This window comes from Saccopteryx leptura, chromosome 5, assembly GCF_036850995.1.
Source record: "Saccopteryx leptura isolate mSacLep1 chromosome 5, mSacLep1_pri_phased_curated, whole genome shotgun sequence".
NCBI lineage: Eukaryota > Metazoa > Chordata > Mammalia > Chiroptera > Emballonuridae > Saccopteryx > Saccopteryx leptura.
The window spans coordinates 206,093,995-206,119,096 of NC_089507.1; the positions used below are offsets into that span (position 1 = coordinate 206,093,995).

Below are 25,102 nucleotides of genomic sequence, written 5' to 3' on the forward strand. Positions count from 1 at the left end.
CCTCCGGATTAGGCTTAACACAACTCTTACAGTAAGAAAAGTAAATAAATAAATAAGTAAACAAAGACGTAACACTAAACACATCCAGGCAAACAGAGGTAGAATAGAAAGAGAAGGCCCGCAAGAGCCTAAGATGATACAATCAATTTAGAAAAAGGCCTGGCAGTTTCTACAAAACCAAATATACACCTACCCCATGACTACACCTATGCACCCTGCCCAGAGAAAACAGTCCTCAGAAAAACTGATCAAACTGACCAAATGAATCAAGCTAACAGACAGTATCATTAGATTAGTGACTGCCTGGAGACAGGGAAGACGAACCACAAAGGGAACACTTTTTTTTGATAGAGACAGAGACACACAGACATGAAGATAGAAAGATGAGAAGCATCAATTCTTTGTCGTGGCACCTTAGTTGTTCATTGATTAATTTCTCATATGTGCCTTGACCAGGGGTCTACAGCAGACCGAGTGACCCTTTGCTCAAGCCAGCGACCTTGGGTCCAAGCTGGTGAGCCCTGCTCAAACCAGATGAGCCCGCACTCAAGATGGCGACCTCGGGGTCTCGAACCTGGGTCCTCTGCATCCCAGTCCAATGCTCTATCCACTGCACCACCACCGGATCGGGCTCAAAGGGAACACTTTGAGATAAATAGGGTGGTGCTCACATGGGTATAATCTTAAAACTGTTGGAACTATTCACTTTTTTTTTTCTACAGAGTCAGAGAGAAAGAGAGGGATAGATAGGGACAGACAGACAGGAAGGGAGAGAGATGAGAAGCATCAATCATTAGTTTTTCATTGCGACACCTTAGCTGTTCATAATTGCTTTCTCATATGTGCCTTGACGGGGGGCGGGGGGGCTACAGCAGACCGAGTAACCCCTTGCTCGAGCCAGCGACCTTGGGTCCAAGCTGGTGAGCTTTACTCAAACCAGATGAGCCCACACTCAAGCTGGAGACCTTGGGGTCTCGAACCTGGGTCCTCCACATCCCAGTCCGACGCTCTAGCCACTGCGCCACCACCTGGTCAGGCGGAACTATTCACTTTTTAAAGGTGGATTTGGTTATATATGAATTATGCTTCCATAAAGTTGCTTCAAGAATAAAAAGAAAGTCAATTCAGAACTTGATATCATAAGATACAATAATAATAAAGAGGGAGTTGCAGACTTGGCTAAAGCCCAGAGCAATTAAAGGGCAAGAAGCACAATTACAGTCCACAATGTGGAACACACCAGCTTCTGAGATACAATAGTGACTGCTGGATTGCTGGTCCCAAGACACAACCTGCCCCCCACCGCAAGAGCCCTCAATATTGAGGGTCCCCAGGAACGCTGAGGAAAGGAACCAGGGAGAACCAGAGGACCCGTCCACGTCTTTCATCAGCTCCTCCTCTTCATAGCACCCCGCGGGGCATCAGGCACACACCCCAGCTGTCATCACCCCCACCGTAATTGCCTCGCAGTGTCACTCACCTCCTCGTGGGTCCATTTGACCTTGCATTTGCTGTCCCTTTGCTCCGGCACGTCTGAATCTGTGTCCTGGTAGTGTAGCTCATCCAGCTCCTCACTGCAGACAGAGCAAGCTAAAGGTCAAGGACATGTCTCCCCATCCTGCTACATGACAGACGGACAGTGTATGGACAGGGGCCAGTGACCTCTAGGACAAGGTTCGGGGGAACCAGGTGTTTACTTTCTGCTTTCCAAAACATAGGTACTCCTACCCTTCTCTTTCTAAAAATTTTAACAAAACAGGGTTATAACCTATTTTATTTTTCTTCCATATTCTTTTATTTTCAGGAACATCATAAAGATTGGAAAAGCTACAAGAAATTAGAAGTTGAGATTTCACTAAGATTATGATATTCAATACCAGATACTCATTTAATATTTTCAATAACTTTTTAAATGTGCATGGCTATTTTAAAGATTAAAGCAGATGGTATGTGTAAATGTGAAGCACCGGAATGTTATTTGGTGGAAACATTTTTGCATGTCTTCTCAATCCTTGCCTGCACACCGGCATAGTTTATGGAAAGAACAATCAAAAGCACAAGCAGCTTTGAAATCTGGATGTTTTTATTCTCTAACAGGTTAAGTTTCCAAATTGTTCCACAAATCTCCATATTTAATCAGGCTGAATTAAATCAGTTAGGAAAATGGAGACCACACTTTCCATTTCCAGGGATGTCAGGTGCTCCCAACTCCTCGTGGTGGGACCTGCAACAGGTCCCCTCCACCAAGTACATTCCTAAGTCAGGCACTAGCAGTGGGAAGAGCCTACACATCTCCAAACAAGCAAACAAGCAAGGCAAGTACAGGCATAGTCTGAAAGGCCAGTATCGTGTCCATCTTCCTTCTCCCTCCTCCAGGACTCAACATCTTTCCTAAAGTCACCATCTTCTTATGCCCCCCAGGGGGCACCTTGGAAATTCTCCCATCTCAGAATGTAGGCCCTTAGGCTTCCTGTTTCCTTGACGTCAAGGACAGAGGTCAGCTCCACCCCCGTTATCTGCAGGGCCTTTGGTTGAGATCAAAAGGCCCTAAATGTTTGTTCAGAGAATGACCAGATTCAGGAATGAATGCATAAACACACAATGTTGTGTATTAGTAGATAAGAAATGCCAATTAACATAAATTTTTTAGAAGGATAAAAGACCAGACAGTGTCTAAACCTAGCAAAATCTCAGTCACATAAGTAGCTAGAAATCAGCCTTGCCTGGTAATTCCTGATCCAATTCATGGTGGGATCCCCCCATCATCTCAAGGTAGAAGACAACAATTCTATAAGATATTAATGACAAAAGGAAGCCGGCTTTAAAGTCTGCTACTCCCCAGCCCTGGCCAGGTGGCGCTCAGTTGGTTAAAGGGCTGTCCTGATAAGCCATGCCATCACCAACAGGGCGCTGACTGTCCCCTTCCCAAGTATTCTCATTATCCTCATCGAATATAATAGCTGTGGAAACTGAGGCTCGCAGGGGTTATGCCATTTGCCAAGTCCAGAGCCAGATTCAAAACCTGCACCTTCAAGTCCTCACCTCGTCCCAGCTAAAGAAGCAGAGGCCAAGTCAGTGGTGGCAACCACATGTGTGTCCAACACACCCTTTCTATGCCCTTCAACGTGCTGGCTCTGCTCCAGGTGGGGGTGACTCAGAAGCAGCGGGAAGTGGGGCACTGGTGAGGGGAAAGTTCCAGTGAGTGGCCAAGAACGGAGCTGAGAACTGGTGGGTGCCGGTGTGCAGAAACCATCCCTCCTGTGGGAGGGGAGTTCCTCCATCGAGTCCCAGGGGAGAAGTGGCTGAGGGCTTGGGGGTAGTCTAGGGCTTTTGTGGTTCCCTGGAGTAATACTTCCTGAACCAAAAATCAGGACAGAGTGTGATGAGTGCCTGACCAGAGAACTCCTGGGAATTGGGGCTCACCTGGGAAATTGTGGTGTGAGAACGAGAGACCCTGTGCCAAGTACCCTGACAGCTGCCCAGGGATCAGATGGATGCTTCTCTACTGAGAGCAACTCCAAAGGAAGCCAGCAACCACAGCTTTTCAAGTCTATATCCCCCCATCACAGAAAGCAAACACTTTCCAGAGGCTTTAAGGTTATCTGGGCTGGGTTGCATAAATCCAGGGAGCAAAAAGGGGAGGGCCCCATTGTCAACCCTGCCTCCCAGACTAGCGGAAAAGCTCAGAGCTCAGGCCCCAGAGCTAGTGGTGTTAAGAAAGGGACCAGAGCCCTGGCCGGTTGGCTCAGCGGTAGAGCGTCGGCCTAGCGTGCGGAGGACCCGGGTTCGATTCCCGGCCAGGGCACACAGGAGAAGCGCCCATTTGCTTCTCCACCCCTCTGCCGCTGTCTCTCTCTTCCCCTCCCGCAGCCAAGGCTCCATTGGAGCAAAGATGGCCCGGGCGCTGGGGATGGCTCTGTGGCCTCTGCCTCAGGCTCTAGAGTGGCTCTGGTCGCAACATGGTGACACCCAGGATGGGCAGAGCATCGCCCCCTGGTGGGCAGAGCGTCGCCCCCTGGTGGGCGTGCCGGGTGGATCCCGGTCGGGCGCATGCGGGAGTCTGTCTGTTTCTCCCCGTTTCCAGCTTCAGAAAAATGGAAAAAAAAAAGAAAGAAAGGGACCAGAACGCAGTGGATAGAGCTAGAGCATCGGACTGGGATGCCGAGGACCCAGGTTCAAGACCCCGAGGTCACCAGCTTGAGCACGGGCTTATCTGGTTTGAGCAATGCTCATCAGCTTGGCAAGCTCGCTGGCTCAAGCAAGGGGTCACATGCTCTGCTGTAGCCCCCTGGTCAAGGCACATATAAGAAGGCAATCAATGAACAACTAAGGTGCTGCAACGAATAATTGATGCTTCTCATCTCTCTCCCTTCCTGTCTATCTGTCTCTCTCTCTCTCTCTCTGTCTCTGTCACAAAAAAAAAAAAGAAAGAAAGGGACCGGCAAACACCGCGTTTCAGGTTCAACCCTGCCACTTATTCTCTGGGGGAATAAGTAACCGCATTCTCCCTTGCACCCAGGGGCTGCTGGAACAAAACAGTAACTTCACAAACATCAGTTTCTGTTTCCCTAACCTTCAACTCCAGCTGCCCTAGAACTACTCAAGTGGAACAGGAAGACAGGTCTCTGAAATTAAAGCCAGCTGTGTCCCGGAACCCAGGTGCTGGGAGACCAAAGAGGCTCTCCCCATCCTCCACCCCACCCCCGCATACTTCTCAGGCCGGGGACAGGGCTCAGGGTGCTCTGTGTTTCCCCGAATGTTGAGAAGAAATGCCCACCGGCAAATCTGAACGCTATTAAGCTTCAACAATGTGTCTTCCCGGTTTTGGCCTCCACCCACTCTGACTTGGAGAAGCACTTGCCCTCCCCAGGGGTCGCCTCCCTCACCAATAATGGCTCTTCCAGCGCTGACCCACACCCACTCCGCAATTAGGCGGGAGACAAAATGACATCACGCAGGGCTTGGCCCAGGTCCCAATAGACCCACTTGCCCCGGCTCCGAGGCCCAACAGGCCGCGAGAGCGGAGCGAGAGGCCCCCAGCAAAGGGCGGCCCAAGAAGCAGCACTGCCCGCGGGAACCCCTGACCCCCGCCCCACTCGGAGGGGCTACGGAGAAGGTGGGGAAAGAGGTCAGGGTAGAGGGAGGTGAGTCCTGGAGAGGGGGAAGGGGACTCAGCCACCCCTCTCTGCTCACCCGCGCGTCCGCCGAGACATGCCCCCCGGCCCGGGCCGCGCCGCGCTCGCTTGCCCACCGGCTGAGCCCGGAGCGGGAGCCGGGCCGGGGTCAGGGAGCGGGCTGCTCGGGTCGCTCCGGGCCTTGGGGCCGCGCTGGGAGACGTCAGCGTGTCCGCAGGTCGCGCCGCCGCTCGCAGGTACTGCAGCAGCCGCTAGCGCGCGCAGAAGCACTTTCCTATCTCCCGCCAAGCGCCTCGGCACCGCCCGGGCCTGGCGCGCAGGCCCACGGGCGGGCTCTGGGCGGGCTCTGGGCGGGGCCTGGCGGAGGCGGGGCCTGGCGGAGGCGGGGCCGCGCCGGGGACGTGCACAGCCTCTGCCCAGAAGCTGCAGGGCTAGGAGGATCGGGTAGGTACCGGTCCAAACCAGTCGCCACGAGACTAAGACCCGGCTCAAGCCAGGTGTGAATAGGGCAGTCCCGGAGTAGCCCGCAGAGCAGACTGCGCCACGGAAGTGATCCACAAGGAGAGTCAGGTCGGGGAAACTTGCCTATGCCGGATGCAAAGACCCCAGGGCTAGTCCATGCCGTTCCTTGGGCCTACAGCCCCCGGCCCTAAGGCGGCCCCCTTTCCCCTCTCTAGACCAGGGCTGTGTCCTCCAACCTGCTTCCTCTTCAGCCTCACAGTGGCTCTGGTTCCTCTGCTCTACTGCCTGTGAGCCCCAGTGAAACCCCCAAAATTGTAAACCTGATTAGCTTCTCCAGATCTTAAAACCTCCGTCCTCTCCCTCAGGGCAGAATACTCCAAAATCAGCTTTATAGGATTCTGCCACATCTCTACCCCTCTGAGCCAAAAGAAATTTAGCGTGTTTGGGTCTGGGGCACGCCCCTCCTCCCCTATTTTCTTTTCCCTATTTTATTTATTTTTTTTATTTATTGATTTTGGAGAGAGAGGAGAAAGGGTGTGTGGGGGAGGGGAGGAGCTGGAAGCATCAACTCATAGTAGTTGCTTCTCTATGTTCCTTGAGTGGGCAGGCCTGGGGTTCCCAACCTGTGACCTCAGCTTTATCCACTGCACCACCACAGGTCAGGCACACAGATTAATTCTTGTTTGTGTCCTGACCTGGGATTGAAACCTGAACCTTGGTGTATCAGGCCATATTCTAACCAACTGAGCTACCTGGCCAGGGCCCCTCCCACCTATTCTATTTATTCTTAGGGTCCACTACCCATAATCTGCTTGTTGACTCCTGCATTTCTTTCTTTGAACGGGGCGGGGGAAAGAGTCACATACTAAACCTGACACTCCCAAGGGAAGCTTTCAGAGCAGCATTCCCAACTCCTATCCAAAGGTAACCATATAGGGTGTTCTAACTAAAAAGTTATGCTGTCTCTTCCAAGGCCGATGGGAAGGTCGGTCTTTATTTACCTTAACTGAGCCTGTTCTTTTGCATCTATAACAACATACCTCAAGGTAATTTTCTTTTTCTTCCAGGCCCCTCAGGGCACAAACTCTGCTCCAGAGCAGAGACCACAAATCCCCTCATTGTTACTGGTATCATGTTAATTGTTGACTACCTACAAATGTGAAATGTGTTTTTTATCCAGTCCCACAGATCTCCCCACTTTCTCCAGTCTCCTAATCTGTCACCAATGGATTTCCAGTAGTATCCCCTTTACAGCTTCTCCTCTGATTCTGATGTATAAAAATAACTGGTAAGAACTGCCATTTTCTGTAGTATTTTTTTTCTCAATCCATTTAGATTTTGCTTTTGCAATTGTCAGTTTGGCTCAAATAAACATAAAAATTCACTACAGGTTTGAACATTTCTTTTTTTTTTTTGGTTTTTTTTTGAAGCTGGAAACAGGGAGAGACAGACAGACTCCCGCATGCGCCCGACCGGGATCCACCCGGCATGCCTACCAGGGGCGATGCTCTGCCCCTCCGGGGCATCCCTCTGTTGCAACCAGAACCACTCTAGCCCCTGGGGCAGAGGCCAAGGAGCCATCCCCAGCGCCCGGGCCATCTTTGCTCCAGTGGAGCCTTGGCTGCGGGAGGGGAAGAGAGAGACAGAGAGGAAGGAGGGGGCGGGTGGAGAAGCAGATGGGCGGTTCTCCTATGTGCCCTGGTCGGGAATCGAACCCGGGTCCCCCGCGCGCCAGGCCGACACTCTACCGCTGAGCCAACCGGCCAGGGCCTGAATATTTCTTACGTTGACAAAACTATGGGCGTGCAGAGGTCCAAGAAGTCCCTGAATTCACTGCAGTATTCCCAAAGCCCCAAAATCAACTGTTGAGTTGAATTCCATTTAAACAAACTCCTAGAGGCTTAGCAAGGATTTTCCATTTTTAGTTGCCATTTACCAATAACCTCCCACACAGCAGCTCCCTGGGAGGCATACTGAGAGGAAGGTGAAGGAACAGGAGCCTGGAGAGGCCTGGCTGCAACCTAGCCTTCTTAGACCCTGCTTATGCCTCAGACTCCTCTTCCAGAAACTTCTGGACACCTGGGGACAGCCCAGCCAGCTGGTGAAAACTTCATTTCCCACAGCAGAAGAAACACTGACATCTTAAGTGCTAGAAATTTCCCCATTCATTCAGGGCTTGCCCCACCCACCTCCCTGCTAAAGTAATTCATATGGATATCCCGGCTTCATTGGTAGGGCACAATATTTAAGAGTGCAGGTTCTAAAGCCACACTTCTTGATGTTTGATTCCTAGCACCGTCGTATACTAGTTGTGAGGTCTTAGGCATATTACTCTATTTCCTCATGTAAAAGACGCACCTTTTTTGAAAAAACTTGGGGTCTAAAAACTGGGTGCGTCTTATACAGTGGTTGTAGTCTTTTTTACTTGCATTTCCCGCTTTTTCGCACTTGTTTTTGTCCTCGTTGTTGAAGACAGTGAATTGTCATCAGACAGATGAGGACAAGCTAATGGATGAGAGTTTTGACAGTGATGAGGAGTTGTATGAATTTTATGATGAATAAAACTTGAGTTCAATAACTTTATGTAGTACATTTTTTTCAAATTCCAGATCCCAAAATTAAGGTGCGTCTTATACATGGGGAAATACGGTACCTAACTTCTCTGAGCCTCAAAGTTTTCTCATCTGGCCCTGGCCGGTTGGCTCAGCGGTAGAGCGTTGGCCTGGCGTGCGGGGGACCCGGGTTCGATTCCCGGCCAGGGCACACAGGAGAAGCGCCCATCTGCTTCTCCACCCCCACCCCCCTCCTTCCTCTCTGTCTCTCTCTTCCCCTCCCGCAACCAAGGCTCCATTGGAGCAAAGATGGCCCGGGCGCTGGGATGGCTCCTTGGCCTCTGCCCCAGGCGCTAGAGTGGCTCTGGTCGCGACAGAGCGACGCCCCCTGGTGGGCAGAGCGTCGCCCCCTGGTGGGCGTGCCGGGTGGATCCCAGTCGGGCGCATGCGGGAGTCTGTCTGACTGTCTCTCCCCGTTTCCAGCTTCAGGAAAAAAAAAAATTAAAAAATGTTTTCTCATCTGTAAAAATAAGATTTATCAAAAACTTGTGTAGCTTTTACGGTGTCCCAACCACTGTTATGTATGCTTTACAAATTATATTTCACTTAACCCTCATCACAACCTTATGAGATAGCATTAGGGTTATCCTCTTTTAGCCAATGAGGAAACTGAGACAAAGGCCTCCCCAGGTACAATGCTGGTAAGTAGCAAAGCAGGCGTTCAGAGCTGGGCTTTCTAGTAGGGTGGTTGTAGGATTAAATAAACGTGTAAACCTCTGAAAACAATCCCTGGTACATAATAAGTAATATAGTCTTAGGTTGTTTTTGCGACTCCTCAGCTTACTATTGTGACAATTCAGCTGCTCCCATGTTTGTCCTTTGAGGTCCAGTAAACTGCCTTGCACAATGCACATTATCAGTCTCTCGCTGCGCGCGGTGACCCGGGACAGCACCTGTTTCGAGGGACCCCAGGGTAAGCTGACGCCTAAAACTCCACAGTCTGACTGAGGTTCCCGTAGCTCCAACGCTTCCGGGTACAAAGCACTCAATTCTGCCGCGCGCCCAAGACTCAGGAACCGCGCGAGGCATCGCGGGAGTTCCGCTGTCTGACGTCATCAGAGGGCGCCGAACCGCGCCTGCTCTCCGTTCGGCTTGCAGCCTTTGGGTTCCAGCAGCCTTTGGGTTCCAGCATCCTCAACCCACACTGCTCTCTACAGCCCCGCACCTACGGGCTCATCGTCGCTGGGAGGCGTCCCCTGACGGCTGCCCTGTGAGGTCGTGCAGAGGAAGGCAAGCTCAGGGAATGAGAGGGGCAGGGCGGGTCCACCGGCCGCCGCCAACGTGGCGGCCTTGGGACTCCCGGTGTGAGTCCGCAGCCTGGACAAGCTCCTAGCCCTACAGGTTTCCTTCGGGCTGTAACCGTTTGAGACTCTTAGGAAGTTAATCTCTCCTCGATTAGATCGTGTGCTGCAGAAACGCAGCCCTGGGATGAAACATGAGTAGGCTTCATGTTAAAATTCAGTGTAAGCAAGAACTTTCTCTTTAAAGTGTATTGCTGACCTTCTGAGATGCCTACTCTAGTTGAGAGTGGTGGGAGCAGCTCTAGGTTAGGCAGGCTTTTCTCCTGGACTGCGTAGGCCTCTGTCTCCTTTGGAAAGTGAAGTATTGGGTCATAATCAGATAGATCCAAAAAGTTCTTTGGTACATGTTCTAGTTACCTACTGCTACATTAAAATTACTCTAAATTAATGGCTTAAAACTGCCATTTTATTATGTCTGGATCTTGTGGGTCAGGAATTCAGAACGGTCACAGCAAGGACAGCAGCTTGTCTCTGCTTCGTGACACCTGGGGCCTCAGGACTACTCAAAGGCTACGGGAGACTTGATGCTGGGGCAGGAATCAATTTGAAGACATCTTCACTCACGTGTTTAGCAGGTGATGCTGGCTGGTACAGACTGGGACCTCTGCTGTCAGCCAGAACACCGATACATGGCCTGTCCACGTGGTCTAAGTGGCTTCATACTTCTTGTATGGAGGCTTGTGGCTCTAAAGATGAGTGTCCCAAGAAAACCAGGAGGAAGCTGTATAGCCCTTTATGACCTAGTCTCAGAGTCAGTGTGTCACTTCCACCATAGTACCAGATTAAGAGGGAGGGAATTTAAGACCTCACCTCTGGATGGCAGGAGCATCAAACCCACAGTGGAAGAGAAGAGGATACAGATTGAGAGAGAATTGCTGGGACTCTTTGGGAATGCATTGCAAATACTACATTGCCACAGCATTACCCTGTTGTTCTAAAGTAGCTTGTCTGTGCTGGCCCCCAGATCGTGCCCTGTGAGCAAAGGGACCTCCCCCTCCCCCAGCATTCCTGCTCTCACTTAGCTACTCTGAAAGCTTTGCACTAGGCCGGAGTTCAAGCAGGAATAGTCTCTCCCATTGTCCTCAGGACAATCACATTTGTCCTGCATTATAACCTCAAATGATGAAAGAATTGCATGCTTCAGGAACTTAGAAGAGGAGACATTTGTGGGCAGAGACAAGAGCCTCCAAAAGTTGTGTCTTGTGGGCAGCCGGGAGATGAAGGGGTGAGTGATCTATGTAAGAAGGTATCTACTATTTTATTTTTTCATTAGGTGCAATGGGGCAAACAGACTGTGTCCATTGAACTAGTCCAAAAGCTGTACAGTATCCACAAGCTTGAAAATTATTTATGCCTTTGATAAAATAGATTCAAATCCAGACCTGCTGTTGAAAGAAAAGACTTCAGTGAGAGACTATTTCATAAATTATAAAAGTACAGATATAATCATATTTAATTTAAAAATTGAATATCTTACATGAGGATCTAATTTAGAAATGTTATACCTATCTGGGCACTATTGAGGATACACAAACCTTCTACAGCTCATAGAAAAAAGAATAGACAATTTTGATAAAGGAGTTGAGGAACAACTGAAAAAGAGTTTATAAATCAGGAGGCAGAAAATGCTTCAAGAGGCACGATCCTCAGACATTGTCCTGGAATGCAGTTTCACTTGTATCAATGTCCTGTTCCTAGATGAGGGAATAAAGGAGAATTTTAGTATTTCAGTACAGAGTCTGAACTGTGAACTCTTCAGTGTTTTGGACTTTGATCAGAGATTCTGAAACATCATAAATTGGGACACAGGTAATCTCTGGCATTAAGACTGAATCTAACCCAAGGGTGAAGCTTTCACTACCAGGTCAGGGCTTTTGACCACTGCCCATGATTAATAGGGAGCAAATGACCATTGAAGGCACTGATGCAAAGACCCATCAGACTTTTTTTTCTTTCTTTCTTTTTTGCACATAAGAGAGAGGGGAAGGAAGAGAGATGAGAAGCATCAACTTATAGTCCTGGCACTTTAGTTGTTCAATGATTGCTTCTCATACATGCCTTGACTGGGGGGCTCAAGCTGAGCCAGTGACCCCCTTGTTCAAGCCAGCGACGTTGGGCTCTAGCCAACAATCTTGGGCTTCAAGCCAGTGACCATGGGATCATCCCATGCTCAAGCCGGCGACCCCGCTCAAGCTGATGAGCCTGTGCTCAAGTCAGCAACGTTGGAGTTTTGAACCTGGACTTCATTGTCCCAGGTTGACACTTTATCCACTGTGCCACCACCAGTAAGGCAGACCCACTAGACTTTTTCCCTGGGCCTTGGGGGCCTGTCCCTGCCTTGCCACCAGGGAAAGTCCCATTGGAACTCTACCTGAGCCCCTGTCCCACATTTCAGTGCTGAGCAGCTACAATATAGCAACACCTCACCTCTAGATTCTATTGATAGCATTTATCTCAGAGCCCTGTAAATGCACATATATATTCCCATCTGCCCCATTACATGTAACTCAGAGACAGCAAGGACTGTATTCATCTTGCTCAATGACATAACCCTAACATCTAGCATATACCTGGCACATACGAGGTATACAGTATGACCACTGAGCAGCACCAGGCCCTGCCAGTCAAGGCTCAAAGTGACTAGTCTTCCCAATTCAGCATCTAAATTCCTAAATGAAGAAAAATGGACACTATCCTTATGCTGTTTTTTAACCCGCCAGCCCATTTACTGTATCATGAATGTCTTCCCAGTTCCTTAAATACTCCTCTAAACATTTTTAATCTTATGGATGCAGCCTAGGTGACCTACTGATGATTTTATTCTATTAGAGTGGTGCTGCTGCACTGAGAATCCAGATGGCTGAATCTATTCACATTCAGAATTATATCATTAAAACAAATTCTGAGGATTAGAATCACTAAATCAAAGGCATACACATTTTTAGGGATTTTGAACAATATTATAAACCAGAGGTAGTCAACCTTTTTATACCTGCCGCCCACTTTTGTATCTCTGTTAGTAGTAAAATTTTCTGACCGTCCACCGGTTCCACAGTAATGGTGATTTATAAAGTAGGGAAGTAACTTTACTTTATAAAATTTCTAAAGCAGAGTTACAGCAAGTTAAAGCATATAATAATAATTACTTACCAAGTACTTTATGTTGGATTTTTGCTAAGTTTGGCAGAATAAATCTTTTTTTTTTTAAGATTTTACTTATTTATTTGAGAGAGAAGAGAAAGGGGGGGGGGAGAGAGAGAGAGAGAGAGAGAGAGAAGGGGGGAGGAGCAGGAAGTATCAACTCCCACATGTGCCTTGACCGGGCCCACCCAGGGTTTCGAACCGGCAACCTCAGCATTCCAGGTTGACGCTTTATGCACTGAGCCACCATAGGTCAGGCCAGAATAAATCTTTATAAAACAACTTACTATAGTTAAATCTATCTTTTTATTTATACTTTGGTAGCTCTGCTACTGTCCACCACGAAAACTGAAAGGCCCACCAGTGGGTGGTGGGGACCAGGTTGACTACCACTGTTATAAACCAATACCTCCAGAAAAGTGGGACCAATTGATTCTCGCATCAGTAGTGTATGAATGCACTTTTAACAGGTGGTTGGCATTTAATGTTAGAAATCCTGTCAAGGCATAAAGAAAAGAGGCCAGGTATAATTTCAAGGTTCTTGGTCCTTAGTCCGGTGGAAGATGGTTTCTCACCCACAGTGCTGACCTCACACCTGCTGCTCTTTCCTTTGCTCATTTCTCTCTAACCGCACTGGCATCACTGTTCCTCAGACACTCCAGGCAAAAGCCAGCCTTAGGGACTTTGCAGAGGTCTTCCTTCTGCCTGGGACACTCGTTCCCCAGCTATCTGCATGGCTAAATCTTTCAACACTTTCAAGCTTTTGCCCCAGTAACAGCTTTGTAGTGAGGCCTACCAAACCCCCTTTTTAATACTGCCACATTCAGCACACTGCTCTTTTTTTCTTTTAATTTTTAGAGCAAGGGAGAGAGAGGCGGGAGGGAGGGAGAGAGAGAAAGAGAAGCATCAGTTGTTGTTCCACTTATTTATGTACTCTGGTTGATTCCTGCACGTGCCCTGACCGGGACTGAACGCAGTGTCGGCATGTCGGCAAGATGCTCAACCGGCTGAGCGGCCCCGGCTCTGCGCTGCTGGTACCACAGCACTTACCATCTAGCATACTTTGTATTCATTCACGTTACATGTATTGTTTACTGTCTCCATCCAGAATAGAAGTTCTGCAAGTGCAGGGATTGTTTCGTTCACTTAGTAGTTACTTAAATCCTTGCAGGGTGAATGAACGGTATAAACTCAGTTTATGATGACACCCCACCTGAAGGGCTCCCACATCAAGTGGGCCCTTCTAGCTCTGTACCTGGTTCAGTTTCTTGAACTCCACCACTTGGAAGAAGATGTGCTCAAGGATATGTTTGGCATCTTGCTGGTCCTTTGGTAGTTTATTGGTTACTCCAAGAATGTCACCACACTTCCTGACATAGAATTCCAGGTCTTCTTCAGTACCTAAGTACAGTTGGGCAGTTAGGTTAACCCTTACCTTCTGTCCTTCCCTAAGTACAAACTTACTGTGATCTAGGTACCCTGTCAGGTTCCTGCATCCCTCAAGATCACTCCATGTGACCCAGGACACACTGTAAGATCCCTGCGGTGGTGTTTTGTTTTTTTTTCTGAAGCTGGAAACGGGGAGAGACAGTCAGACAGACTCCCGCATGCGCCGGACCAGGATCCACCCGGCACACCCACCAGGGGCTACACTCTGCCCACCAGGGGGCGATGCTCTGCCCCTCCGGGGCGTCGCTCTGCCACGACCAGAGCCACTCTAGCGCCTGGGGCAGAGGCCAAGGAGCCATCCCCAGCGCCCGGGCCATCTTTGCTCCAATGGAGCCTCGGCTGCGGGAGGGGAAGAAAGAGACAGAGAGGAAGGAGAGGGGGAAGGGTGGAGAAGCAGATGGGCGCTTCTCCTGTGTGCCCTGGCCGGGAATCGAACCCAGGTCCCCCGCACGCCAGGCCAACGCTCTACCGCTGAGCCAACCGGCCAGGGCCCCTGCTGTGGTGTTTTATAAATTAGGACAAAAGTATGACACTCCTAATTAGAATAAAGCTGACTGACCCTGACTGTCCTATTCCCAGATCCAGCATTCCTGTATTACAAAGAACAGCATCCAGTAGGAAATCAGATTACCATTCTCTGAATGCAGCAAGGACCTTAGGAGAAGGCCATATGGGTATTTTAAATAGGAATTTATTATAGCAATGTAGAAAAGGGAATGAAAGAAGGAAAGATCACCCATAATTCCATCGACAGCATATCTCTGTGAAGCCATCCCCAGCTGCCCCATATTCAAGGATGGACAGCCATCACTGCCCTTCTTGCCTATAATTGCTTTATTTCCCCTCCAATTAGCCTTTTTTTAAAAAAAATTTTATTTATTTATTTTTTACAGAGACAGAGGGTGAGTCAGAGAGAGGGATAGACAGGGACAGACAGGAACATAGAGAGATGAGAAGCATCAATCATCAGTTTTTCATTGCGACACCTTAGTCGTTCATTGATTGCTTTCTCATATGTGCCTTGACCGCGGGCCTTCAGCAGACCGAGTAACCCCTTGCTCGAGCCAGCGACCTTGGGTCCAAGCTGGTGAGCTTTGCTCAAACCAGATGAGCCTGCGCTCAAGCTGGCGACCTCGGGGTCTCGAACCTGGGTCCTCCACATCCCAGTCTGATGCTCTATCCACTGCGCCACCGCCTGGTCAGGTGAAATGTACATTCTTAACTAAAATATTCAAACCTTACAGCTGCGTATTCCTTTCTGGTCTCTGGGGACATAAGATGCTGTTCACATAATTGGGATCCTAGTGGACATGCAGTTTCTCTCCTGTTCTCTTCAGTTAGGATTCCCACTTAAATTCTACCAGTGTCACTCCCTGGCCTTTGTAAACCTCTTTTATAATGATTGCATGTTGTCCCATCGATTAAATGGGGCAAAATTTACTACCATTCCCTTGCAGGTGAACACTAAGACATTCCCAGTTGTATTTTTTTAAGTAAATAATGTAGCAGTCATCTGTATACCCTAGCTTATCTCCTTAGTCTCAGAGTGGTGTCTCTGCCTCAGAATGGTTAATTAGGCTGGTTGGCTCAGTGGTAGAGCATCGGCCTGGCGTGCAGAAGTCCCGGGTTTGATTCCCGGCCAGGGCACACAGGAGAGGCGCCCATCTGCTTTTCCACCCCTCCCCCTCTCCTTCCTCTCTGTCTCTCTCTTCCCCTCCTGCAGCCGAGGCTCCATTGGAGCAAAGATGGCCCGGGCGCTGGGGATGGCTCCTTGGCCTCTGCCTCAGGCACTAGAGTGGCTCTGGTCGCAACAGAGTGACGCCCAGGAGGGGCAGAGCATCGCCCCCTGGTGGGCGGAGCGTCGCCCCCTGGTGGGCGTGCCATGTGGATCCCAGTAGGGCGCATTCGGGAGTCTGTCTGGCTGTGTCTCCCCATTTCCAGCTTCGGAAAAATACCAAAAAAAAAAAAAAAAGGTTAATTATATGCCTCTCTGCTGTGCTGTGGGCAGTGCCTGTGAGGGGGAGCCCTGGACAGAGAGTCGGGTACCACTCCCTGTGCGGCCGTGTGGCCGGGGCCTCATTTCTCATCCACAGATCGAGGAACGCATGCTCACCTCTCTAGGATCCCTCTGAAGGATCTCATTTCAAGTCTCTATAATTCTTTTGGCCCTGACTGCATTTTCCTATTTAACTGCTCCTCTGATTAGTGACCTAGATTTGTTCTGTGGTAGCCATCTCAGAATTCATTCCACTGTCACTCAGTGGGTCAGAACTAGGGACCGACAGGGATGACAGCTGAAACTTTGGCTTCTGCTCACCACCATGTTCTAAGTCAGGGGTCCCCAAACTACGGCCTGCGGGCCGCATGTGGCCCCGAGGCCATTTATCGGGCCCCCACTGCACTTCTGGAAGGGACACCTCTTTCATCGGTGGTGAGAGGAGCATAGTTCCCATTGAAATACTGGTCAGGGCCCTGGCCGGTTGGCTCAGTGGTAGAGCGTCGGCCTGGCGTGCGGGGGACCCGGGTTCGATTCCCGGCCAGGGCACATAGGAGAAGCGCCCATTTGCTTCTCCACCCCCCCCCCTTCCTCTCTGTCTGTCTCTTCCCCTCCCGCAGCCAAGGCTCCATTGGAGCAAAGATGGCCCGGGCGCTGGGGATGGCTCCTTGGCCTCTGCCCCAGGCGCTAGAGTGGCTCTGGTTGCAACAGAGCGTCGCCCCCAGATGGGCAGAGCGTCGCCCCTGGTGGGCGTGCCGGGTGAATCCCGGTCGGGCGCATGCGGGAGTCTGTCTGACTGTCTCTCCCCGTTTCCAGCTTCAGAAAAATACAAAAAAAAAAAAGAAATACTGGTCAGTTTGTTGATTTAAATTTACTTGTTCTTTAATTTAAATATTGTATTTGTTCCCATTTTGTTTTTTTACTTTAAAATAAAATATGTGCAGTGTGCATAGGGATTTGTTCATAGTTTTTTTTATAGTCTAGCCCTCCAACGGTCTGAGGGACAGTGAACTGGCCCCGTGTGTAAAAAGTTTGGGGACCACTGTTCTAAGTCACTGAGCTAAGTGGCCTGCAGAGAAATAACATCATTTACATGAAGTAAACAAAGTGTAACTTTATACTGCCATTCATATTTTATTCTCCGTAAACAAATGTTAAGCTTTCTCTCATGACAAATCTCAGAAGTTCACAATTAAATAAAACTCACAAAAGAACACAACAGTTGGGCGGAACTTACACTTATTGGTAATCTGAGCAAGCCGTGCCTTCTCACAGGAGAACGTCTCGTCCAGGTCAAACAGCTCCAGTGGAGGCGGTGGCAGTTCCCTGAAACTGGGAGGGAAAACCTAAAAGGAAAAAACGGTCTGTCCTGAAGGAGCGAGTCCAAAGCCAAACGGACAGTGATGAGACGTAAGGGAAATGAGAGACCAACCCTGCCCTTCCCTGGGAGGAGCCACCCAAACGCTGTCACTTCCTCCTGTCCTAACCCATCAGACCGTATTAAGCGGGACAACTAGGCCACTGTAAGCAGCGAAGCAGAGTCAGCAATATCTACACCACTAAACTGACCACGCCGACATACCAGTGCCCATTAACTCATGCAAGGACACAGTTTACAGGTCATTAGGCTTATCTGTGGTGAACACTTGACTGTACAACTTGTTTCCCATTTAATCGTGAGCTCTTTAGGGATAGAAATTGGGGAAGCAGATGTAAATTAGTGTAGAAAGTGCTGAACTTGGAGCCAGAATTCGCAGGTTATGAACCAGTGGTGTGCTGACAAATGTTTAACTCAGCTCTCGGAACAGAAGGCATGATTTGTAGCATCTGTGACTCCTGTGATGGAAATACTTCCACATGGCCCACTTCAAGCTACCAAGATGGAACCAAATGGCTTATAAAGTCCAGAGTGTGGTGTGATAAGAACATTTTGAAGACAAGTTGATAAACGCTGGGCTAGAACATTAGGAGTCACTTTCTGCACATGGCGATGCCCTGGACTGTCAGCATGTGCTGACTCGGGGCTGCTGCCCAGAAAGCTGCAGCACAACGCTCTTCCTCCTGCTTCCCCAGGAGTTGCCACATGTGCCCTCCAACCCCACAGATGGGCAATGTTGAGCAGCCAAAAAAGGTCCATGCCCTTGAAATCCCATTTGAGAACTACACCAAATGGAAGTCCCTGTAGGATACTAGCAGGTTTGGTCTCTGTGCCTGGTGAAGGCCAGAGAAATGAGCCTCCACGAGGAGTGGCACAAATGGCATCCTCAGGAAGGGCCCGATGGGCAAGGGCAGGGCAAACAGTGGGGTTCTGCAGTGGGACCCCGAGCACACCCACTCACCGCCGGCTGCAGGGCAGGCAGCGGCGTCTCAAACTGAGGCTGGATGAGCTGGAGAGGCTCATGCTTCCCGTTTAGCTGTTCATAAGCCCTGTGTTATAAGAAGACAGAAGAGCAGGGATCAAGATGAGACACTGGAAAGACCCCCTAGCTGATCACACTGCTCTTCTCCATCAAAGCAGGCGCTCACACTTGTGTATGGAAACCCCGTGAGTCTTCTCTACTGTGTCCCAGGGCCACTGGACTGAGACCCGAAAGGGCAAGTTCTGTCAGGTTTCAAATCGTACTTCTAAAGAGCTTTTCCATTTTTACCCAATGAACGTTGATTCTTTTTTTAAAAGATTTTATTTATTGATTATAGAGAGAGGAGAGTGAAATGGGGAGGAGCAGGAAGCATCAACTCGTAGTTGCTTTTAGTATGTGCCCTGACTAGGCAAGCCCGGGGTTACAAAACTTGCAACCTCAGCACTCCACTGTGCCACCATTCGGGCTGAACACTGATTCTTTTAAAAAAAACTTTTTATTGATTGATTTTAGAGAGAGTGAGAAAGAGAGAAACCTCAACTTACGAGTCCACTTATTTGTGCATTCATTGGTCGATTCTTGTAACCTTGGCGTGTCAGGATGATGCTCTAACCAACTGAGCTACCTGGGCCAGGGCCTTCCCCAGTTTTATGTTTCACATTTAGCATTACTATAATAACCTTGTATCCTAGTTTTTGTCTCTTCCATAAACCATACACTTTAGGTATGGTGCTTGGCAGAGTAGGAGCTCTGTAAGTCTTTGTTTAATTTGAGAACATAAGTATAGAGGTAGGAAGTTAGACAATTATCTCTATAGCTGCACCCTTAGCCTTTGGAGTATCCAGACGTAGATCTCATGCCAGGCCAAAGACACTCAGAAGTGTGAGTCCCTGTCCCTGACATTAGGGATGAAAAACTGCAAAGCAAGTGGTGAAACGGGGTAGAGCCCTGGCCGGACAATCGTTTGGGCTCCCACCTGGGAGGAGTCCTACCCTCTTTAAACCTGTTTCCTCAGCTGGAAACAGGACAGGTAGCACAGAGGCCTCCGGAAAGCATTAAGGAAGTAACAATGCGGAGTGCTCAGAGGGTGACTAAGCTCCTGGCTGTACTGAGAGGATGCCTGCCGCGTGGGGCTCTGTGCTAACCGCAGGGAATCCTGGGCAAACCAGAATGAGCTGGTCTCCTTAAGTGCCTGATTCAGCACCTAAGACACAGTAAGGGCTAACAACGGCTCTGCATCAACGCCCCCCCCCCCCAATATCCCAGCTCTCTGTCGACCCCATATATCTGAGAGTGTGTTCTGCATCCCACATTTGCCGTGAACCCAACTCCCGTGCCCAGGCTCGTATTTCCAAACCAGACACTCCGAATGCAATGCAGCGCAGCTCAGAGCCACAGGTACTGACTTGATGACCTCGGCAAAGGAGCTGATATCCAGCTGGTAAACAGACTGGTCGAAGAGGGTGGTAAAGTCCCGGGGGTTCTCGTCGCTCTCCTGGAGACACACTCGGAGCCGTTCTGACAGGGTGGCTGTGTCAGGCAGCATCATGTAGTCGGAAATCTGAAAGCCACAAGGGGTTCCTTTCAGCAAGAATTAATCTGTCAAGTCTCCAATGGCTCAAGTCTAAATCTACAATATTTACCTTCTCGTCAAGAGATTTCACTCTTCACGATCATTGACAACTAAACCTCTTTTGTGGAAAGGAATGAAATTTGCCTGGCTCAAGCCCAGTGCCGGCCAAGTCTCCAGTTACCCACGCTGGTGTTCACAGCACTGAGCACAGCTGAAGAAACACTGCCAGGCTGACTGGTCTGCTTCCAATTTCGTGATCGCTGACCTTGAGTGCTCAGCACCCGACACCATCCCCTAGTCCACTCCCTTTCCCATTCTCCTGCTTCCCTTTTGTCACTTCAACCATCTACGGCGACTTTTCCTTTCTTAATTTTAGCTGATGACGTTATTTCCTATTTCAGTGAGAAAACAGATGCAATCATAAAAGTCCAAAAGCTTCCACTACAACATCGACCCACCCACCAGCATCTGGGCCATACACTGCTTCCTTTCCTGTCACATGTGCGAGCCTTGGTGACCCCAGCAGACAGCCCTCCACTTAGACACTAGACCCCAGCCCTTTCACCTGCCCAAAGACATGCCTCCTGCATTGCTGAGAGCCCTTAGTGATGACATGTGCTGTGTGTTGGTAACAGTAAAAGATCAGGAGAACCTAAATGTCCATCAATAGGAGACCGGCTAGATACACTACAGTACAAACAATGGAAAACACAGTCTTTAAAAACAGAACAAAACAAAAAACCAAAGCTCTTTTATGTGTATGTATAAATATGGAAACATCTCCAAGACATAATGATAAATTTAAAAAGTAAGGCCCTGGTCAGTAACATATGAGAAACTGCTAATATCACCGGCACTGGGGAGGGAGCGATGTGTCTGGGGAACATGGAAGGAAGACTATTGTATATGCTATTGAATTCCAAACTGTGTGAACCATTACCAATTCAAAACTTAAATTTAAATAAATACATGCTGGCAACAAGAACTAATTGCCCTTGGAGCTGCATTTAGCCTTGATTCTAACAAGGCCAACTTGGTACCAGTTTGAAAATCAGTCCCCTGAAGTCACCTGTCCGTCCTGCCCACCCTCTTGAGCACCAGCACTTGAGGAGACACAGCCAAGCACCACAGAAATAAGACAAGCAGCCTCACCTCTTTGAGTCCTGATTCTACACTGTTTAAACTTTGAGCACACTACAATCTTAGAGAATTTTAGTTTCTTCATCAATAAAATGAGTGTAACACCATCTACCTCCAAGGGCTGTTGTGAGACTCAGATAAGATAATTTATATGGAAGTATACTATATACCAGTGGTCCCCAACCCCTGGGCCACAGACCGGTACCAGTCCGTGGGCCATTTGGTACCGGTCTGCAGAGAAAGAATAACTAACATTATTTCCGTTTTATTTATATTTAAGTCTGAATGATGTTTTATTTTTTAAAAATGACCAGATTCCTTTTTTTAAACTTTTTTTTTTAATTTAATTTAATTTTATATTTTTACAAGACAGAGAGAGAGTCAGAGAGAGGGATAGAGAGGAACAGACAGACAGGAATGGAGAGATGAGAAGCATCAGTCATCAGTTTTTTGTTGCGATACCTTAGTTGTTCATTGATTGCTTTCTCATATGTGCCTTGACCGTGGGACTACAACTGACCGAGTAACCCATTGCTCAAGCCAGCGACCCTGGGCTCAAGCTGGTGAGCTTTTCTTTTTTTTTTTTGCTCACACCAGATGAGCCCGCGCCCAAGCTGGTGACCTCAGGGTCTCGAACCTGGGTCCTCCGCATCCCAGTTCAATGCTCTATCCACTGCGCCACCGCCTGGTCAGGCCAGATTCCTTTTTTTACATCGTCTAAGACTCACTCTTGACGCATGTCTCGGTCATGTGATACATTTATACGTCCCACTCTAAAGGCCAGTCTATGAAAATATTTTCTGACATTAAACCAGTCCGTGGCCCAAAAAAGGTTGGGGACCACTGCTATATACAGTGTCTGTTACATAGTAATTATAAAAGTTTTAAAAAGTCTTATAGAGAATATATATATAGCACTTTTTACACTTAGTTTAATAAGCAAATTTGCATCTATGAATATAGGCCTCACAATCATCCTGTGAGGCAGACAGCACAGGTATTAGTGTCCCCTAGAAAACTAGGATGGAAAAAAGGACAAATTCAACCTGTTTAAGGTCCAAGGACTTGTGGTGAAGTCATGGTTCCCAGACCAGAGCTGGTTTTACCACTCTCATCTGATAAATACTATCGTAATTCCTTTAAGGACTGTTATTCCCAAAGGCAACACAATTACAGTTGAAAACTTCAATTTGGATGATCTCTGTTTCATGAAAAAATTATTTTCATATTCTTCATACTCTGAAAGAAGTATTTATAGATACTGATTTTGAAAGTTTGGGCTAGGGATCATATTTTAAATTCCAATTGTTATACACATATCAGGAGGGGCTCCCATGCCAATAAATTCTGTAATTAATTATATAATGTATTATTTTTTTATAACATAGCCTTCATCTCCCCAAAAACCACATCTTGCCATCTGTCTTACAGATGAAGTTAGAGGTATATATTCCCTTGGAACTGTTAAACGTAGTGCTGAGAAGGTGAACTCATTTTTCATTTAAAAGTTTTTTTTGTTTTTTGTTTGTTTTTTTGACAGGGGGGGGGGACAGACAGGAAGGGAGAGAGATGAGAAGCATCAATTCTTTGTTGCGGCACCTTAGTTGTTCATTGATTGCTTTCTCATATGTGTCTTGACCTGGGGGGCTACAGCAGAGCAAGTGACCCCTTGCTCAAGCCAGCAGCCTTTGGGCTCAAGCCAACGACCATGATGTCACGTTTATGATCCCCTGCTTAAGCCAGTGACCCTGTGCTCAAGCTGGTGAACCCATGCTCAAGCCGGCGACCTCGGGGTTTTGAACCTGGGTCCCCTGCATCCCAGTCTGATGCTCTATCCACTCCGCCACCACCTGGTCGGGCTAAAAGTTTTTCAATGAGTCACAAACTCCTACCTCTGGGTCCTCAGCATCAATCTGGTTTAGGTGAATGTCCTCTGTTGTAAGCCACTGGAAAACAACATCCTGGATTTTAAAACATAAACCAGAATTAAACACTTGGTTATTTGAGAAAGCCGAAGGCAGGAATAAAAAAAATTAAATCAATACAGAAAAATTGATAAAGGTAAAAAGAATGCACCAGTGATTCACATGAGGGTAGCCACCCTCCTCTTTGTGAAATCATAAAGACTTAAGTTTTCCTCACTGTAATGCCATTTTATGATTGGAAATGTATAATTTATCTTAGGCCACTCTGACCTTTAACCACAAGCCAGGAGTCATTAAAATATGTTCCCAGTCCTGGAGCAATCCCCACATAATGTGCTAATAACAGTCTGAACTTAAAACAGAATATATACAGATCTCCCCAGAATGTGTCTGGTGACATTCAAACCTCACATGGATGCCACAGAAATAAACGCTTAGGCCCTGGCCGGTTGGCTCAGTGGTAGAGCGTCGGCCTGGCGTGCAGAAGTCCCGGGTTTGATTCCCAGCCAGGGCACACAGGAGAAGCGCCCATCTGCTTCTCCACCCCTCCCCCTCTCCTTCCTCTCTGTCTCTCTCTTCCCCTCCCGCAGCCGAGGCTCCACTGGAGCAAGGATGGCCCGGGCGCTGGGGATGGCTCCTCAGCCTCTGCCCCAGGCGCTAGAGTGGCTCTGGTCGCAACACAGCAACGCCCCCTGGTGGGCAGAGCATCGCCCCCTGGTGGGCGTGCCAGGTGGATCCCGGTCGGGCGCATGCGGGAGTCTGTCTGACTGTCTCTCCCCGTTTCCGGCTTCAGAAAAATACAGAAGAAAAAAAAAAAAAAAGGAAAAAAAAAAAAAAGAAATAAACACTTTATCTCCCAACACAGTCCTGCAGGCCTCAAGGTCTCCAAGATGAAGGACTTCAATTCATTAATGAAAAAGCTCAGTGGGCTTGACCAGGCAGTGGCACAGTGGATAGAGCGTCGGACTGGGATACAGAGGACCCAAGTTCGAGACCTCGAGGTCACCAGCTTGAGCGTGGGCTCATCTGGTTTGAGCAAAAGCTCACCAGCTTGGACCCAAGGTCACTGGCTCAAGCAAGGGGTTACTCAATCTGCTGAAGGCCCGCGGTCAAGGCACATAGGAGAAATCAATCAATGAGCAACTAAGGTCTCACAACGAAAAACTGATGATTGATGCTTCTCATCTCTCTCCGTTCCTGTCTGTCTGTCCCTGTCTATCCTTCTCTCTGACTCTCTCTCTGTCCCTGTAAAAAAAAAAAGCTCAGTGGGAGCTTCCTCCTCTGGCAAGTGAGTCACGGGAGACGCATCAATGTGCAGCTTTGGCACACATGGTCTGTCACCCTTCACAGGTTTCCTTCACACTATTCTGACAAGCAGTGGCCATGCCTGTAACTTCACTCCCCAAGTCAATCAGTGACCGTCCTGTCATAACCCCTCCTAAACAGCACTGGTGTCCACTAGCCCCGCCCGCTCGCCCACAAGCCCCGCCCCTCATGCACACCTCAATGCCTTCCTTAAGGCCCTCATCCCGCTAGCTGGCTGACTCCACCAGCCTCCCAATTGGCTCCAGGCTGCCTCCTCCTTTCTATTTTCTATACGCCTGGCAGACAGGTCTTTCTAAAACCCGGGTCTGACAATACCCAAGGCTGCTCAACACCCTATGAGGGCTCCCCAAAGCTTTTGGCAGAAAGTTAAAGCCCCTGAACTTTATACAAGCCCCTGACCGGGGTCTGTCCCTTACCACTTCCTAGGGTCGCCTCTCACTCCCAGCTGGCAGGCTTACCAATGCTTTCTGTGCCCCTCTGGGTTTATTCTTGGTCTCTCATGCCGCCTTGTTGTATTACAGAGTGTCAGAGCAGAGACGACGCTGGACTCCACTCCACCTGGCACAGATGGGCTCTGAACAGCTGGTTTTTGATGAACCAAGAACTTGGGCAGCATTGTTTTAAGTGACATGGAAATCGCACTTACACACTACACATTAAAGTGATGAAAGAGAAAAGCTTA

At 48.7% G+C, this 25,102-nt stretch overlaps 2 protein-coding genes and 1 long non-coding RNA gene across 7 annotated transcripts in view; 1 reads left to right on the forward strand and 2 right to left on the reverse strand.

Annotated features, from left to right (window-relative positions):
* Positions 1-5,414, reverse strand: part of MYBL2 (MYB proto-oncogene like 2) — a 28,196-nt gene extending 22,782 nt beyond the window's left edge. For both annotated transcript variants that reach the window (XM_066386054.1, XM_066386053.1), the window contains exons 1-2: positions 5,194-5,414; positions 1,481-1,574 (exon numbers count right to left, since the gene is read on the reverse strand). In XM_066386054.1, coding sequence (XP_066242151.1) covers positions 1,481-1,574; positions 5,194-5,213 — 114 coding nt within the window. In that variant the 5' untranslated portion in view covers positions 5,214-5,414. The remainder of the gene's footprint in view (positions 1-1,480; positions 1,575-5,193) is intronic.
* A 3,906-nt stretch (positions 5,415-9,320) lies between these two features.
* LOC136407131 (uncharacterized) lies at positions 9,321-25,102 on the forward strand. Of its 2 annotated transcripts, none has more exons than XR_010751774.1 (3): positions 9,321-9,439; positions 10,545-10,735; positions 24,942-25,102. It is a non-coding gene; the product is annotated as an uncharacterized lncRNA (long non-coding RNA). The 2 variants fall into 2 exon arrangements; XR_010751773.1 differs by having other exon boundaries at positions 10,655-10,735.
* Positions 10,760-25,102, reverse strand: part of IFT52 (intraflagellar transport 52) — a 29,429-nt gene continuing 15,086 nt past the window's right edge. Inside the window, exons 8-13 of one of the 3 annotated variants that reach the window (XM_066387753.1) lie at positions 23,062-23,130; positions 19,863-20,017; positions 18,436-18,523; positions 17,334-17,442; positions 13,907-14,052; positions 10,760-11,204 (exon numbers count right to left, since the gene is read on the reverse strand). In XM_066387753.1, the coding sequence (XP_066243850.1) occupies positions 11,157-11,204; positions 13,907-14,052; positions 17,334-17,442; positions 18,436-18,523; positions 19,863-20,017; positions 23,062-23,130 (615 nt within the window). In that variant the 3' untranslated portion in view covers positions 10,760-11,156. The remainder of the gene's footprint in view (positions 11,205-13,906; positions 14,053-17,333; positions 17,443-18,435; positions 18,524-19,862; positions 20,018-23,061; positions 23,131-25,102) is intronic. The other 2 variants (XM_066387752.1, XM_066387751.1) reach the window with 2 other exon arrangements.